This window comes from Pinus tabuliformis, chromosome 5_2, assembly GCF_031772625.1.
Source record: "Pinus tabuliformis cultivar Carrire ecotype Pingquan chromosome 5_2, CPIR1, whole genome shotgun sequence".
In the NCBI taxonomy this organism is placed as follows: Eukaryota; Viridiplantae; Streptophyta; class Pinopsida; order Pinales; family Pinaceae; genus Pinus; species Pinus tabuliformis.
The window spans coordinates 624,716,291-624,735,241 of NC_142306.1; the positions used below are offsets into that span (position 1 = coordinate 624,716,291).

The window sequence follows — 18,951 nt, forward strand, 5'->3', positions numbered from 1 at the left end:
AAGTAGTGAGAGAGGGGCAGGGATAGTAAGGTTGAAGGGAGATTTTCCAGTTCTGCTGAGTGCATTGTAGAGATGCAGTGAGTGCCACAGAGGCAGTGCAGAGCCACACAGAGGCAGCGCAGTGCTTCAGCAGGGATTCTGTATTTTGCTGGGGAGAAGCAGTGATTCAGTGCCAAAAGCCAAAGAGAGTGCCCGGAGGCCAGGTGGATCCATCTTCCAGAGAGCAGTTGATCAGATAGTAAGAGGGAAAGCAGTTCCGAGTTGTGGGACGCAACACTGCTTAGGCTAACAAAGTGACTGCGCAGAGGCAACAACGAGTAACTCAACTTGAGCAAAGGTCAATGTCGGATCGCATGTGGGAGTGAGATTTTTCTCACTAGAGTTATTGCCAACCATTTCTCTGTATGGATTGCTAGATTTGAGCATCCATAGTCTTGTACTGAGATTTACTACTGAATATTATCAAAACCCTCAGCTGCTGCACCAGTTTTCCTGAGTTGGGTTTTTCCAGGGACTTAGTTCAAAAATAATTATGTATTTGTGTGTGTGTGCATCTATTCTTCCAGCGTTATTTTTTCTTCCGCAATATTTATTTTGTGAAGGCTGCAGTGTAGTAGTTTCGATATTTATCGTAGAACACAGTAAATAATTTGTTCAGTTTATTTAACAAATAGAAAAAACTTAATCAATTGTTGTAGTAGGATTCAGGGTTAGCCGAATTTTCACAAGGATCACCTCATCTCCTTTGTTTCAGATCTGTCCACATACAAAGAAGTTTATGATAAATTGGTCAAACTATATTCTGTCAATACTACCGATCAAAAGATATCAAAATCAACTATATGGACCAAGAATATCAAAAGACGAAGATGTGGCCTCATATTTTGTGAAGTTATCAAAGATAAAGGATCGACTTCAAGGACTTGGAGAAATCATATCAGATTCTGAATTAATCACCTCCGCACTTAATGCTCTACTTTCAACTTGGAGTGGCTTTGCAAGTGGAATCTATGCAAGGAAAGATACTCCATCTTTTGAAGTACTTTGGGCTCTATGTGTTTTGGAAGAACTAAGGTTGAAGGCCAAAGATGATACAGAACCCCATAATGAAAATTCTCAAGCATTTTCTGCTAGATCAAGGAAGGACCCTGGAAAGTTTGGGAGATTTGGACCTCATCATAGAAGAAACAACAACAGCAAGCCACGTGGAAACAGAGACATGTCTAAATTACAATGTTTTGGTTGCAATGAATATGGACATTATAAGAGAGATTGTCCCATGGACCCAAAGAACAAAAAGAAGGAAAGAGATGAAGCACATGTAGCAGAAGATGAAGAAGCCGAAAAGAAACCCAAGACTGGAGACAATAAGGACCTCTACTATTGATGAATTTAGCAAGTACCAGGTTTGAATGCAAGTTTGTTTTTCATTAGAAGATGGCAATTAGAGTAACAGTTGCAGTTGCATTCCCCGGATGCGGGTGATATGTGAGACGGGACAGGCGTGGGTGGCTGGACACATGCCGACCTTCGGCCATCACGTGGCACCCACAGCAAATAGCAGGAAAGGACGAGGGCGGTTTAAGGCAAAGGGGCATGGGATAGTTAATGCCTGGAGAACTTATTCGACCCAGCGGATGGCAACAGTAATGGCAGATGTGATCCCGAGCAGGGTAGGTGAGGAGGTTGGGAATAAAACAGGTTATGAGCAGGGAATGTTGGTAGTTATGCAGACGACTGGCCTCTCTGTCTTTGTAGAGATACCTTCTCAGACGGACGGGCTCATCACTCGTTCGACTCTGGTAGCAGAAAGTCTGGTTCATCTCGCGGCTTGTTGGAATTCTCGTCCCTCAATGGTGAGACCTCGACAGCGTATGCTCAGCCGTCGAGGCACTTCCAGAGGAGGGGTCTCACGCAGGCATGAAGGGGACAGTGTTGGCCATTGCTGCCACTGCAATCTTGCTAGCTCTATTGGAGCCAACCCCCTACATTCCAGTCAATTCATGGATGCAGGGGCTTCAGGCTCGGCTACCTTGCCAGCCTTTGGCTCCACCATCTTCAATTTTACCAGCTCCACAAATAACCCAAGGATTAACGCGCATGTTTCTATACTGTTTATTGAGAATGCTCAAGACGATGACGACTCCATGGATGAACAAGGGCAACGGATGAATGTCAACCCAGGGCAAGCAGTGCAGGCTCCGGAAGCTGATAAGGAGCAGGAGGCAAAGGTACCGGCTACAGACTCAGAAAATGCTAAGCATACTCAGAATGTTCAAAAGGCGGAAACTGGGGAAGAGGCAGCGACTTTTCCAACTGATGCTGAACGAGAAACCTATGGGTGGTGCTGAATTGAGGAAGAGCAATTGGACGAATGAAGGCGCCCGCACTCAAGGTTCTATTGGCTTTTCGCCTGGTCTACTGGTCTTATCGGCTATTTGTCTTTGGTTCAGTTATGGTCTTTGGCGTTTTCTGTTTTGTCATCTCTGTTTTGGAATTTTTGCTAATGAATTGGGCAAGAACAGTCTCCCCTGCGAGGGAGGAAATGGATGGCGCCCCTGTAGGGGCCGGCTCTGGTGGTCAATCTCCTTTTTGTCTGATGCCCCTGCGTGGGCTTGCACCTATGGTCAGCCTTGGTTTTTAGTTTGTTGCCCCTGCGCGGGCTTGCAGCTGTGGTCAGTCTCGGTCTTAGTCTGGTGCCCCTGCGTGGGCGAGATCTTGCTTTTGTGTTTGGTGCATTATCGGCTCTCGGGTGTGATGCCCAGAGCCTGTCTCACACTGGTTTCGCCATGATGTATTTTCGACCTCTGTACATATTTTAATAGATTAGTTTTTTACCGAGAAAAAAAACAGTTGCAGTTGCATTTGAAAGATGAAAGTCTCTTTTAGAATTCGCAAGTTTGAGGTCTTGAAGGTCTAGTTTAAGGACCATATAGTTGTCTACAAACTATTCCATAAGCAACAAGTATTCTACAGTCAACGTAACAGTCAAGAATGTTAATTTCATCATGAAAATTTAGAAGCAGTCTACATGCCATCTAGCAAGCAAGGACTAAAAGCAAGTACATTAGCAGAATCAAGGTCATTATGCAGCATCATAGAAGTCTCTCCAAATATATTATTTTGTTTCAAGTACCAGTATAGCAATACTACCAAAGTTTAGCATTGGAATCAAAGGAACGTAGCAGAAGTCCATTCCACGAGAAGAGGAGACAACTTATCAATATCAGTCAAAGCATAAATTGAGGTTAGTCTTATCACAAAGGAGGAATCTCATCATCTTATTCATAGAGATCATCTTCAAAGGAAATTAAAGAAGCAGTTTGATCAAAGAAGTCAATTGAATGGCAGCATGGAAGGAAGAGGAAAACTTACCTTGGAAGAAGTTTTTCATGAATACCTTGCAATCAGATATGTCTTCAGAGGGAGTTCAGAAATACACTTGGGCAGAAATTTAAAATATGGTTGACAGTTTATAGATATATAGCAACATCACTAAAGAACTCTGATCCTGCAGCTGATTGATTCATGTTAACACCATCATTGATCATTTCTATCTATTTATTGGAAGGATATGTTTGCAGAAAGAAAAGTTTGAATATTTTCTCCGAAAGAAGAAAACGAAGATAATTGCCTCTGTTAGAAGAAGTACTCAAAATTTTGAAGAAATTTGATGATCTTAAGAAAGAAGGATTCATGAACCAAAGAAGTGATATTAACTTCAGAGGGAGCATGAAGCATTATTAGAAGAGAAGGATATTACATCTTTGGATTTGCAGTAACTTCAATTGATATTTGAGATATAGTCCCCTACGCAGCACATTCCTGAGCAAAAGTTGTGGCGGTTGTACAGTTTGACTCTATATAATGTTTGAAGAATTACTTGACGATATGTTGGCGACATGAAGAACGGGAGAGAATCAGGAGGGAAGAAGTACCTTATGATCCCTGACATGATGCAGAAAGGAGACACGAAGCAGTACTGACGAAGCAGATAGTTGATGCATTGATGATGTTTTCTCACAATAAAGAAGGTTGGTTATGGCAAGCTTAGGCTTGTGTTTACTTCTCCCTATTTAAGAGGGAGTGAGGGTGGACATCGTATTCTCCATGTATCATGTGGCAGAGAATCAGGAAGGTCAAAGTACTTTATGATCCCTGACATGATGCAGAAACGAGACACGAAGCAGTACTGACAAAGCAGATAGTCGATCCATTGATGATGTTTTCTCACTATAAAGAAGGTTGGTTATGGCAAGCTTAGGCTTGTGTTTACTTCTCCCTAATTAAGAGGGAGTGAGGGTGGACACCGTATTCTCCATGTGTCTTGCACTATGGCCAAGACTAACAGCTATAAGCCTAATAAAGGCACCGGTAAGGAGAATGGTGGATCGGATAAGCATCTAGGGCCGATATTCTTTGAGGATTTGTGTTTTGACCAGGACTAACCGCCATAAGTCAAGTATATTAATCCAAGATTAGGAGTCCTGAGGACGGATATTCCCTGGTGTCAAATATGGTGACAATGAATTAGCAAATAGTCCTATCAGGGCATACCTATTGAACAACAGGATGGAGTATGTGCCTGAGAGGCAGTGGTCTCCAAATTTATGCCCCCCATCATTGTGCTCTGATCTAATGGAGAGATAGAGTTTGAAAGTAAATGCCTTGCTATATTTACAATGTTGGTTATGATGATGAAAAATAATCATTGATGCTTATCAATCCAAATCCTTTGTCATATGAATATTTCAACTTGATATTGTCTAGTTGAGTCATTATGAATACTTCCCTAGTTAAGAGGAAGTGTTGAAAAATGTAACTAGTTTCAGTCTTCATAATGTAATAAAATGTAATTTTTATTATCAATTATATTTATTATTATATTTTATTTCTAGTCAAAGCATGTTCTTCATGCGTATAGAGTCATTTGAGTCCAAAAGAATATTTAATGAGTCAAAAGGAATTTATTTGAGTCAAGTCCCATTTGGACATTTTGTAAGAAAAGAAAAGAATTTTCAAAGAGTCAAAATGTCATCCACTAGACCAAGTCGGCCTTCCTTAGACTAGTCGACCCTAGGGGCAGCAATTTGACCCTCATGTACATGTATATATACAAGTCAACTCGACCATTTGGAAGCCTGATCCATCAATCAATCATCACATCAATTTTTGTGCAAGATGAAGAAAAACAGTGAAAGTCAAAGGAGAGAGAAGACAAGTTGTTTATGCCCTAATTCTGTCCACACGTGCGAGTTTTCAGCAGTTTTTCAGAGGCTATTGTAGGGCCGAAATTCAGCCATCTATTGCAGGACCAAAAGTTCTATGGTATGACCAAAATTTCAGAGATTTGGCCAGCGTTGACTTTGACTTTATGGAGGAGACTTGGAAAAGGGCTGACTTGGGAACTTTGTGACAGTCTTGCTATTGTTCTTGGGTCTTGATGTGAAAATTTCATCTATTGCAATAACTGAAAAATATTCTTCTTAACAGTCAAATAGATTATGCAGTTTATTTGCCACGGCAAATATCGACTAAGTTTACTACAATTTTCACAATAGATTACTGTGGAAAATAAAATGCTGGAAATAGAGAAATTCTAGCGCACACATAGAAAACATTAACACATTTATTTTTGGACAATTGTCCCCGAAAAAACCCAATGTGGGAAAACCGGTGCAACACATGAGGGTTTTCTTATTAATTTTCAGCAACAAATCTGATTACAAGGATTCTAATAATCTAGACAGAGAAAAGACACTGAGAGAAATTTTATAAGGAATTTCCCTCTCCACAGCAACTTCCTTAACCCAAAGATGGAACCTATGCCCATACGTTGGTGCCTCTGAGTCACTCTCTACGCAGTGACTGCGCAGTGCTCTAATGGAATATGCTCTCCCTCACGTTGCCTCTTCCTAAATTCGAAAATCTGCCTTCTGGACCCCTGCTGCTACCCTCTCTCTCTCACCTGCTACTCACCCTCTAGCTCTATCTCCTCTACTGAATCACAACCACTGAGGAAATCGACCTGCCTGGGCAAATGTGTAACTGCATTGGTGTGTTCTCCATCTACCCATTGACTTCTTCTTATAATCTTCTGTTGGAGCACCAATGGCCAAAATTAAAACATAATTGATGGCCCAAATTATTTCCCTGTCGATTTGTGTGAGTTTCTAGAACATTCACACCATGACTTAATTAATTATGATTAATTATCATATTTCCTAAGTTTAAACTTAGAAAATATTAAAAATTGATTAATAAATCTAATTAACTCGTCTCTAGGTGGAATTTCCAAAAACGATTTCTAGGTATTGGAGAATACATGTATTCTAGCCTCTCCACCAAATCTCCTGGCTAGAACACATCTGATGCTACAAAAACTAACACTCCCTCTTAGCGAGGAATGCGTTCCAATGCTACAACCCACTGAAGCAACGCCCTGTCTCTACACCAGCTCTTGTCATGTTGTTGATGTTTGGCTATTGTTGCCCACCAACTACTACGCAACTCTAATATACGTTGCATCTGTGTTGCTGCTGACCTTGCTGAACTACTGCTAACAATGCATCTGCACTACAACTCCCTCTGATCTGTTGTTGCTGCAACTGCAACATCTGCAACTGAGAACCATCTAAGGTACCCGGTATTTGCTACTGAAACGAGTTCTCCACCATACCCATCTATTCCCTGAACTAAATGATCTTAGCTCTCCCTAGAGCCTTCGTGAGCATACCTGCTACCTGATCTTCTATGGAAACATACTGCAGTTGGATTGCCCCACGCTATACACAGTCTCTGATGAAATGACAACTGATATCTATGTGCTTCAACTTGTCATGAAACATTGGATTCTCAGAGAGTTTTATGCAACTCTGATTATCACAGTAAACATTGGTTGCCCCCATCCTCTGCCTGAACAAGCTCACAAGGAGCTTCCTAAGCCATATAGCTTTGCACATACCTGTGTTTGCTACCATATATTCTGCTTCTGTTGAGCTCAGTGCTACTGACTTCTGCTTCCTGCTACACCAAGAAACCATCCTTGATCCAACGCTGAAGCAATACCCGAAGGTACTTTTTCTGTCCACTGAACTGCCTGCCCAATCTGCATATGTGAATTCACATAATCTGACATCATACCCTCGAGTATATTTCAACCCATACTCAATTATGCCGCACACATACCTCAGAATGTGCCTTTTTGTTGCTCAATGTACCCTTTTCGGCTCAACCATGAACTGGCTAAGGGTATTGACAGCGAAACAAATGTTTGGCCTAGTGTTGACCAAATACATGAGAGACCCAATGAGTTGTCTATACAACGTGGGGTCGACTTCCTTGTCCCCTGATGCATCTATCATCTTCCAATTGGTGATCATGGGTGTAGTCATGGGTCGGCAATCCTACATTATGAACCTCTTCAAAATATTTGAGGCATATCTCCCTTGCCCAATGAAGATCTCCCGATTCTTCCGCTAAATTTCCAATCCTAGAAAATAGTGCATCAACCCCATATCCTTTATGTCGAATTCTGCTACAAAGTTCCTCTTGCAGTCTTTTATGAGCCCTAATGATCCTGTCAAAAGTAGGTCATCCACATACAAAACCAGAATGAGTGGCTCATCCTCTACCATCAAATAGTAGAGGTTGAGATCTGCATCACTCTTGACAAATCCCAACCGTTGCAAATAACTGTCCCTCCGACCAAACCACACCCTAAGTGCCTGCTTGAGCCCGTAAAGGGCTTTCTTCAACCTGCACACATGAGTGCACTTCTCATGAGTTTCGAAGTCGTCAAGTTGTTCTATATACACCACTTCTTCTATCACCTCGTTCAAGAATGTTGTCTTGACGTCCATCTAGTGAATCTCCCATCCCATCTGAGCTGCTAGGGATATAACAGATCTAATAGAGGTGTATCTATCCACTGGAGCAAAGGTCACCTCGTAGTTTATTCCTTCTTTTTGTGCATACCCCTTTGCCACGAACCTAGCCTTGTACTTCTCTACACTGCCATCTGCAGCGTACTTGATCTTGTAGATCCATCTGGAACCTACAACTGATCTGTTTTCCGGCCTCGATACTACATCCCAAACACCATTTGTCATGATAGAACTATACTCTTCTACTATGGCATCCACCGACACCTGATGTTGTGCGGCTTCTTGAAAGCTGGAGGGTTCTGCACCCTGAACTACCAAGGCTTGTCCGTCCTAGAAGTTCCGATAAACTCCTCTGCATCTCTCAATGTCTAATGAACTTCCCTGCTGACTCTACCACTGGTGGTGGGAGGTTCAATCAGTTCCTCCTCCTGTTCCTATTGTTCTGTTTGCTGAGAAATCCCAGGATCTCCTACCCCTGAGGAAACACTGGTACTAGTCATTGTATTTGAATCTTGTGATTGTCCTCCTGTTGGTCCCACTAGCTGTCCCTGTTGCTGGACTAACGAAACTTTTGTTGATTGATTCTGATCACCTACAGGCATCTCTCGAGATCTCCTAAAAGCTTTGTCCTCCATGAACTTTACATCTCGTCTCACTACAATCTTCCTACTGCTAGGAATGTAGATCCTATATGCCTTTGAGGTCTCGCTATACTCAACGTGGAACTCCTCCTCTGCAGTCTGGTCCAATTCACTGTGTTTTTCATCTAGCATGTGGCAGTAAGTTGCACTCCCAAAAATCCTCAAGTGACTTACTTTATGCTTATTTCCTAGACTACCTTTGGCGTTTTCTTCCCTAATGCTCTTGAGGAGTTCTATTCTGAATGTTCATTGTTGTGCTACATGCCTCTGCCCATAGAAATCTTGGCAGATCCTGATCATACATCATAGCCTTCGCAACCCCAATTATTGTTCTGTTTTTCCACTCTGCTACTCCATTCTGTTGAGGATTATATGGAGATGTCCATTCTCTCTTGATGCCTTCCTTTGCACAAAAACCTGTCAAATCTTTATCAATGTCTTCTCCACCATTATCTTAGCGAAGCACCTCAATCTTCTTCCCTGTCGCATTCTCTACGAGTGCCTTAACTCTTTGAACTGATCAAAGACCTCATCTTTGGTCTTTAAGAAATAGATCCAGGTCTTTCTGGAATGGTCATCAATAAAGGTGATGAAGTATTCACCAACACTAAGAGCTCTAGTGGACATTGAGCCAAAAATATCTAAGTGTATTAGTACTAAGAACTGGAAGTTTCTCTGAGCATTTTGAGTGCTCCATGGTGTAAATGTCACACCCTCCTGTGCCAAAATTCGTTCAACTCCTTTCCACTGCTACTGTCACTGCCTATTCGTGCCATTAAAGAATCGAGTTGCAACCTGTATAACTTGTTGCTTCGAGCTCCAATTTGTTCCATGTTCTTCCAACTTGAGTGATTGACATACACTTTCTTCCCTACAAAGTGTACATCATACCCCTTGTCCTGTAACTAGGACACTGAAATTAGGTTCATACCCAATCCAGGCACATGCAATACATTAGTAGCATTGGTGTTGACTCCCTTTGAAACTCTATGGTGCCTCTCCCTACAAGAGTACATTTAGTTCTATTGCCCATAGTGATCTGGAAGTCCATCTGCTCTTCTTGATAGCTAGAGAAATATTCTCTAACTCCTATCATATGAGCTGAAGCTCCACTATCTATATACCAGACACCAGGTGAAGTTGATCCTGATAGGCAAGCAAATTCATCCTCCAACCTGGGAGATAAATCTAAATCATCCTAACTATTAATTTTGTCCATAATTTTATGTGTTATTTCTCTTTCCTCCCGACGTTGAATCTGCTCAACAAACTGCTGCAAAATTACTGTGTTTGGCTAGAGATCTGCTCTGCAAAAAAATATGGGGTTGCTCCCTCTACCTCTAGACTTTCTTGATCTGGAGAAATCAAGTTTTTTTCTCTCAGAAAAGATTATTTTCCTCAAAAATTACAACTTCCTAGCCAAGAGACTATGCTACCCTCTAGGGATTCGAATTGTTGCTCACGCTGAGCAGTGAACCTCTTCCTTTCTCTGCTACTGAGCTCTCCAGCTAATCATATCTGCTCTGATACCATGTGAAAATTTCATCTATTGCAATAACTGAAAAATATTCTTCTAACTGTCAAATAGATTATGCAGTTTATTTGCTACGGCAAATATCGAATAAGTTTACTATTGCAATTTTCACAATAAATTACTGCAGAAAATAAAATTCTGGAAATAGAGAAATTCTAGCACACACATAAAAAACATTAACATAGTTATTTTTGGACAATTGTCCCCGAAAAAACCCAATGTGGGAAAACCGGTGCAACAAATGAAGGTTTTCTTATTAATTTTCAGCAACAAATCTAAGTACAAGAATTCCAATAATCTAAACAGAGAAAAGATACTGAGAGAAATTTTATAAGGAATTTCTCTCTCCACAACGACTTCCTAACCCAAAGATGGAACCTACGCCCATACGTTGGTGCCTCTAAGTCACTCTCTACGGAGTGACTGCTCCCTCACGCTGCCTCTTCCTGTTACATTTGGCAACTAGGGTCAAACTCCACCTTGGACAGCTCATATGATGCAGCTGATATTTTTATTGGATTCCTCTTTCCGAGAGGTGTAGGATTGATCTAAAGATCATCTCATTCTGACATGTACAAATGGAATTATGAATTTATTTTGTTTATGGACAAATTGTCAAGGTCGGCCAGCAATTTAATGTAGGCTCAGAAGCCCAAAAAAGAGACGTATTTTCATCCTCAACATTGCATATAAATAGAAGGTGCATCTACCTCATTTGCACATCATTCATTCTCACACATATCTCTCTCTCCTCATCTGATTGGGTCGTACAACTTCAAGGCAGCCTTCTCTCTCTCCACACGTGCAAAGGACAGACTGCGTTTTCTGTTTTGGGCGTTGACCGAATCACAGGAAGGGTTTGACTAGCGTTGACTGAGCTGCGATTGACCAAATTTGACTATGTTTTTCTTGGGGAGTTTTCTATTTGGGCAGACTGCATTTTTGGGCACAAAAATCAAGGCAAACATGACTAGCGTTGACCGCAGGTTTGACCCCTGTGTTGACCAAGTTTGACTATCATTTTCGAGATTGTTTTGGGCTGATTTGAATGAATGTTGGAGGCCAAGTTGACTGGGTTTGACCGAGCTGATTCAAAGAAGAAATTCTACCATGTTGACCAGTGTTGACTTTCTGGTTAGGGCTTCCTATGGCTGTTGTTTGACTAGACAGATTTGACTTTGATTGGGCAAGTGAATTTTGCATATTGTACTCTCTTTCTGCTAAACTTTTGAAGAATAATAAGAAGAATTGATCAAAGGGTTCCCCCACATTGGGGTTTGTCCTTGGCATGCGCCACATCGTGTGTCCTCTTATCTTGGCCTGTCTTCTACTATTTTTATTTATGTTCTATCTGCATTTACTGTCATGTTAATGTGATTGCTAATCTAGAAATTGATATTGGGCTAACAAGAAAATTGAAGTAAATTGCTCTTACGCATAGAACATACCATTGTTATCTAAAATTAACATGGTATAGGAGCTAAGATGAAGACAAAGCCCAAGCAAGAGTGAAAAGATCAATCACTAAGATTTCTTGGCCTCCACATCTTACTTCAAGCCTGATGACAAGCTCAATGATAAATTTGATTATCATGCATGGAAGATGTCTCTTGATTTGACTTTCGAAGAGCAGGATGTTATGGACTATATGTGCAGGGAAATATTTCTTAACCTCCTTCAAATGCACCGGTTGCCACGAAGACAAAGTACAAGAAGGGTGAAGTCAAAGCAAAGAAGATTATCAGGGATTCTATTAGCAAGCATTTGGTTGCATACATCTCTGATTTGAACACATCTAAGGAAGTGTATGACAGATTGGTCGGCATGTTCAAAGCTAGCAATGCAAACCAAGTTCTCTTTCTCAAGAACAAAATGAAGGACATAAGGGAAGAAGTGAAGATATTCAATCCTACTTCATGAGAATGACCGAGATCAAAAATGATCTTCTTTCGATTGGAGAGGCTATTGCATAGGGAGATCACTCTCATTGTTGCTGGAGGACTCCCTCGTGAATGCCATGTGTTCAACACTATTATTCTCAACAATGACAAGATTCCAGGTTTTGAAGAATTGTTGACTAGATGTTCTCAAGAAGAGACAAGGATGATGGAAATGGATATGTCTTCAAATAGGAATGATCCTATTGCATTCTTCGCTCATGCTAAAAAGAAGAACAATGCATGTTCAAATAAGCAAATATCAAGGAAGGTCGGGATTCAAAATGGAAGGAAGGGAAGATGCTTCATTTGTAACAAGCCTGGCCACTATGCCAGGGAGTGTCCTAATAGAAGGGATACACCTCATGATGATAACAACCACAACAACAACAATTTCAGAGGCAACAACAATCAATGAATGATAGGTTCAACAAAGGAAAAATGAATGCTCCCGCTACTCAACATGGAAATGGTCGCCCTCCCAAAAGATCAAGAAACTCTAGGTATGATGAATCTAATGTTGTTGATAACAAGCAAAAGAATTGTATATTATATCTGCCCTCTCTACTGCCTCTCCTCCGAATACGTTGGGAAATTGGTTGATTGATAGTGGTGCCTCAAGGCACTTCACCAAGTATAAGGAAGCTCTTTCAAATCTAATTGAAAAGGATACAAATTTGGAAACTATCCTTGGGGACAATGCCACCTATCCCGTGAAGGGAGTTGGGAATGTCACTCTTCAATTGAATCAAGGTAACACCATTCATCTACAAGAAGTACTATATGTACCCGATCTAAAGAAGAACCGGGTCTCTATCTCGGCGATAGAAGACGAAGGATTGAAGGTGGCATTCATCGATGGAAAGGTACATGTTTGGAATAGAAATTTCAAAGAAGCATTTACACTTGGATTTAGGTTGATAGCCTATATGAAGTTGAAGGAAGCCCATTAGGAGCTATGTCTTGTGACACCTCTTCAATCCGAATTATGGCACTGGAGGTTTGCTCATCTACATTATAAGGCTCTACTCGATGTGAGGAAGACAGTAACAGGTATGCCCAAATTTAAAGTAAAACATGAAGGTGTTTGTCAGGGATGTGCCGAACGAAAACACACAAGGGGACCATTCCCCGCGATAGCAAGACTACCAACATATTGTAATTGGTTCATTCTGACCTATCTGGTGTGATGCCTGTAAACTCTTTGGGAGAATATTTATATTATGCTATCTTTGTGGATGATTTCTCTCGCAAAACTTGGATATATTTTTTGAAGAAGAAGGACGAAGTATTCTCATGGTTCTGTTCTTTCAAAGCCTTGGTCGAAAATCAAACCAAGAAGAAGATCAAAATATTGAGGATCGATAATGGAACTGAATATGAATCAAATGAGTTCAATGACTATTGTAGAGAAGTTGGCATTAAGAGGGAGACTGTTACCACATATACTACTGAGCAAAATGGTTGTTGAAAGGAAGAATCGTTCTATTATAGAAGCCACTAGTGCCATGCTTCATGATTAAAGCCTTCTGAAGTTCTTATGCGCAAAAGCTGCCAACAATGTCGTGTACATTCAAAATAGATGCCCTCATCAAGTGTTGGACTCCAAAACTCCCGAAGAAGATTTCACCAATAAGAAACCTGATGTTTCTCGCTTTAGAATTTTTTGGTAACCCCGTATATTTTCATGTGCTGAAAGAAAAGAGAAGCAAATTGGATGCATCTGGGAAGAAAGCAACATTTGTGGGCTACAGTGAAACTTCTAAGGCATATAGAATCTATGAGCCTGGTCAAAGAGAAGTGGAGAAAAGTCATTATGTCACCTTTGATGAAGATATTGCCCTTGGGAAGATTAGTAACCTTCCTATTCCAAGGAAGGACAAAGAAGCAGATATAGGAAAGCGAGGAAAACCACATGATGAGCCGATGCCCAATATTGAAGGACCAATGGATCCCATTGATCCACCTCTTCATGAGCCCAATCCCATTGATCCACCTCCTCATGAGCCCTCCTCCTCAAATAGGAGACCCCTCATGGCTTAAGGAAACTCTCAAAGATGCCGAGAAACATGTTGCACCAAAGGGGACATTCCCTGAAAGTAAGAAGTCAAATAGGTACCAAGGGATGGCTTAGGGAAACTCTCGAAGATGCCGAGAAACATGTTGCACCAAAGGGGACATTTCCTGAAAGTAAGAAGTCAAATAGGTACCAAGGGTACTTACTTCCGTGAGCACCATTGTTCAATCTGAACCTTGCACATTCGAAGAAGTTGTGAAGCACCAAGTTTGGAAGGATGTTATGAACACAGAGTATGAGTCGATTATGAAGAATGACGTTTGGGATGTGGTCCCTAGAGCCAAGGACAAATCCATTATCACCTCGAAATGGCTCTAAAAGATCAAGCATGGAGTTGATGGAAGTGTTGAAAAGTTCAAGGCCAAGTTTGTTGCTCGAGGCTTCTCTCAAAAGGAAAGTGTGGACTATGATGAGATATTTGCACCAGTTGCCCAATATACCACCATCCATTCGATTATAGCCCTTGTTGCCTCGCATGGATGGAACCTACACCAGATGGATGTCAAAACTGCCTTCTTGCATGGTTCAATTAAGGAGGAAGTATATGTAGAACAACCAGAGTGGTTCGAAGTTCAAGATCGTCAAACATATGTATGCAGGTTGAAGAAAGCCCTCTATGGGCTGAAGCAAGCTCCCTGGGCTTGGTATGAGAGGATCGACAACCATCTGATAAAGCTAGGATTTACAAGAAGTGAAGCTGATCTGAACCTTTACTATAAGGTTGAGTTTGAAATGAAGGACCTAAGACTGATGCATTATTTCCTAAAGGTTGGAGGTCTGGCAAAAGCCAGGTGAGATTTTGCTTTCGCAAGGAAAATACGTTGTGAAGCTACTTGAAAGATTTGGGATGGTGGACTGCAAGTCCGTGAATACTCCGATGGAACTTAACTTCAAGAAGTCATGTGGAAGTGTTGTTGGTCCCGATTTGGGAAATCCTTCGAGTACTGTCAACTCGTGGGGGCCCTGATGTTCTTGGTGAACTCCCATCAGGACATATGTTTTGTAGTAAATACAGGAGTCAGTTTATGGTCGAGCCTCATGACATTTATTGGATTGTTGCCAAGAATCTCTTGAGATATCTTTCGGGGCACAATCACCTATGCATTGAGATACACTGCCAGGAATGTGAAGCTCCATGGTTATTATGATGCCGACTGGGGTGGCAATGTGGTGGATCGTAAAAGCACATAGGGATGTTGCTTCCCTCTAGGTTTTGCTTCGATATCCTGGATAATCAGGAAGCAAAATTCGGTTGCTTTGAGCACCGCCGAGGCTGAATACATTGTTGCTGGTATGGCCTCCTATGAATCTGTTTGGTTGAGAAAGCTCTTTAGTGAGTTGTTCGGACATGTGCTAGATACCACCGTAATCTTTTGCAACAACCAAAGTGGGATTCGTCTTTCTAAGAATCCCGTGTTTCATGACCGCTCCAAGCATATTGATATCAAGTACCACTTTATCTGGGATATGGTACAACGGGGAGCAATAAGGCTCCGGCATATTGGGACTAATGATTAGGTCACAAATATTCTTACAAAGCCCTTCGGGAAGGTCAAATTCTTAACCTTCCGTGAACGACTTGGAGTCGTGAAGAGACCCTCTTATGAGGGTCCCGTTTGATTTGGATATTGAATTTTGAGAGCTCCAGGGGACTTGGGGTACTTCTTGGAGTGATGAGCGACCATAGGGTGAGTGGTTCGCCTTCCCCTAGTGGTGCGCGATGTACAAGGTGAGTGGTTCACCTTCCCCTGTGATACCCCATGATGGTTGAGATATGCATAGGATGAGTGGTTCACCTTCTCCTATGGCATATGAGCAAGATGAGTGGTTCACATTCTCTTGCCAGCACATCCTACCCATGTAGTGCGGGACTTGTGGGAAGTACCTCTCATTTGGCCAATTAGTAGGGAAATGAGGATATAGGGACCATAGTACTACCTATGGAAGCAACGTGTACTACTGATGGACGCATCATGTACTACCATTCTCCCTATGTTAGAATGTTTGATATTGATCTGGGATCAATGGAGACTGACTTTGGGTCAATAGAGAGTGGTATGATACAATCTCAATTATTGGAGACTGACTTCGGGTCAATGGAGAATGGTATGACACATTCTCGATCATTTCTTCATGGTTCAACAGAGCAGAGCAAAGCAAGGATGACAGGAATGGGTTGGCAGGTGGAGTTCTTCCTAGTTGAGAGGGAGTGGTAAATTTGGCAACTATAGCCAAACTCCACTTTCCAAGAGGTGTAGGATTGATCTAAATATCATCTCATTCTGACATGTACAAATGGAATTATGAATTTATTTCGTTTATGAACAAATTGTCAAGGTCGGCCAACAAACTAATGTAGGCTCAAAAGCCCAAAAGACATGTCTTTTCATCCTCAACGTTGCATATAAATAAAAGGTTCATCTACCTCATTTGGACATCATTCATTCTCACACATATCTCTCTCTCCTCATCAAGAACACATGTGTTTACTCTTGGCACTAGTCTATCTTGTTATTTAAATTTGTCATTTGATTATCTGCTCGTCTATGATATAAATTATATGTTGTTGCTTAATGTATTTTTGTGTATCGAATTAACTCCTAGAATAATTTATTGTTTTGCTATAGCTTAATCAGCCCCGTTATTTTAGGGACTACCCTCTTACAAACTCAATGACAGGCTATGCTCTCCTCTAAGGCCCTTCGTAACTTTTAACAAACGATTTCCGGTCAAGTGATCAGTGCTCAAACCGAGGATCAACCCCCGCCGATAAAGACATGTTTTCACCACGATCAAGATCAGGAGGAAGTCCCAGCTACCTCGACAGCCCAAGTAAAAATCTTGGTGACCTCGACAGCCCATTTATGTGGCGGATTTCAGTGGACCCCTTTACAAACAAACAAGAAAACATTTAACGACAGTAAATTGAGGACTTGTTGCTACAGACTCGGGAATCTTTAGTGAATTGAGCTTTTAAGAAAGATTAGCTTTGTGAAAACACAACCTATTAACTTGCAACCCTAGCTACAAGTCATTAGCTTATCCATGTCATGGTTTTCCTCAACATTTAACTACAGAAAATTTACGGCTTCTTGCTACAGTGAATTGAGCATTTTACAAAGTTTCCTTTACTGGGTATTCAGATTTTTACATGCGTGTTTCTCAGAACCCTTGTAACGCTAAAATTTCGAAAACCTTAATTAACCCAAAAATTGGAAGAAAAATTCAGGTTGGTGATAACTAACCATAATTTAGCTCGCTTGGCGTTGACAAGTTGTGGATCTTCGATCTTCTTCCTCTTCCCATTTTGTTGAAGCTTGAGGGCCTCCTGCAGTCCATCTTTGACCGCGGACTCGACGGCCTCCATGGCCCTGGAAGCTTCGGTCCTGTACTTCTCCACATCCCTGGCGCCCTCGTCGGAGCGAGGGTCACTCTTCTTCATAATCTTCGCCTGCTTCTTCAGGTAATCCTCCGCAATCTTCTCAAGCTGCCTCTCCTGCGCGTCCGCCTTCCACTCCTCCAGTTTCTTCTCGGCGTTCACTTGGCGGAGCCTCCTTCCGCTCATGTCGCGGCATGCATCGAAATTGCTGGTCTTCTTCTGGCCGGCCTTGGTGGCGGCGCCCCTCAGAAGAGAGCCGAAACCCCCTTTGCCCCCTCTCAGGCGGAGGAGGAGATGGACTTGTGGGTACAGGCCGTCGCGGGCGGCGACCAGAAGGGCGTCATCGGCGATCTGGCGGGTGCCCGAAACGAGCCTCTGAAACTGCGGAGGGACTTTAATCAGATCGAAGAGCCTGTCCTTCAGATCCGAGACCGCGAGGTGGGGTGCAGACAACTGCAGGCATTTTGTTCTGCCATCCAAACCCTTGACGAAGATTTGATACATGACGATAGATGGTCTCAAGTTCGAACCCTGCAACTCCGAATTGGAGATTTTTTTCTACTGATGGGGAAGCAAACAAAATGCAGATGGATCTTCTCAAAAATTACCTATGTTTCCACCGATGAAGACTCCTGGTCTACCAATATCCATGTAAATATATCAGAGGTTGGTTGGGTCGGCTGTGCTGTGATGAGTCGATCAGATTCATACATAGACAGACTCTTATAAATAGAGAATGATTAAAATGTTCCGGTTAAGCCGATTAAAATATTTATAATAAAAAATTTAATATGATAAATATAAATTTCCAAAATGATAATATTGTATAATGTTTATTAAATTTTGGTTTAAATAAATATTACACTAACATTAAAAATATTGTAAAGTATGTTATTTAATTTTATCGATTAAAAAATAATTTAGATAGATGTTTTCTTGATTAATCACATTTTTAAGATATTTTGATTGGGAAGAGATTTATCTATACAAAAATTTAATAATTGCTCTGTTACATTTTTTACTAAAAAAATATTACAATATTATAAAATAAATTATTTTAATTTTTATAAATTAATAAATAGTGATTTGTTGCATTTCGGTGACATAAGGGAAATCCACACACAACACTGAATCTAATATAAGAGTGTTTTATGTAAACATGAGATATATATGCAAGTTGACAAATGCCTTGAGCGTTCATAAAAGTTTTTTATTATAACATTCTTAATTTGAATACAATTAGGGCTCATTTAACATTGAAGCATCGAGTAAGGCTATGATACTTTGCTCATTATGGGGATTTGAATTTAGGTGATATTTAATTAATTAAATTTACAATTATGTAATTTAAAAAAAAAAAATTATACTATCTATTATTATTTGTAATTTCAACAAAAATTATGGTATTGATTATAATGGGTAATTTTAATAAGTAAAGAGATTTATTTGTAATGAAGTATGGTCATGTGCATGAATAAAAATAATTTGGTCACAATT

The 18,951-nt window shown here is 41.0% G+C and overlaps 1 protein-coding gene across 1 annotated transcript in view; it reads right to left on the reverse strand.

Annotated features, from left to right (window-relative positions):
* Positions 1 to 18,189, reverse strand: part of LOC149160590 (uncharacterized) — a 61,735-nt gene extending 43,546 nt beyond the window's left edge. Inside the window, exon 1 of the mRNA XM_089436745.1 lies at positions 17,321 to 18,189. Coding sequence (XP_089292871.1) covers positions 17,321 to 17,958 — 638 coding nt within the window. The 5' untranslated portion in view covers positions 17,959 to 18,189. The remainder of the gene's footprint in view (positions 1 to 17,320) is intronic.
* Between the last annotated feature and the right edge of the window lie 762 nt (positions 18,190 to 18,951).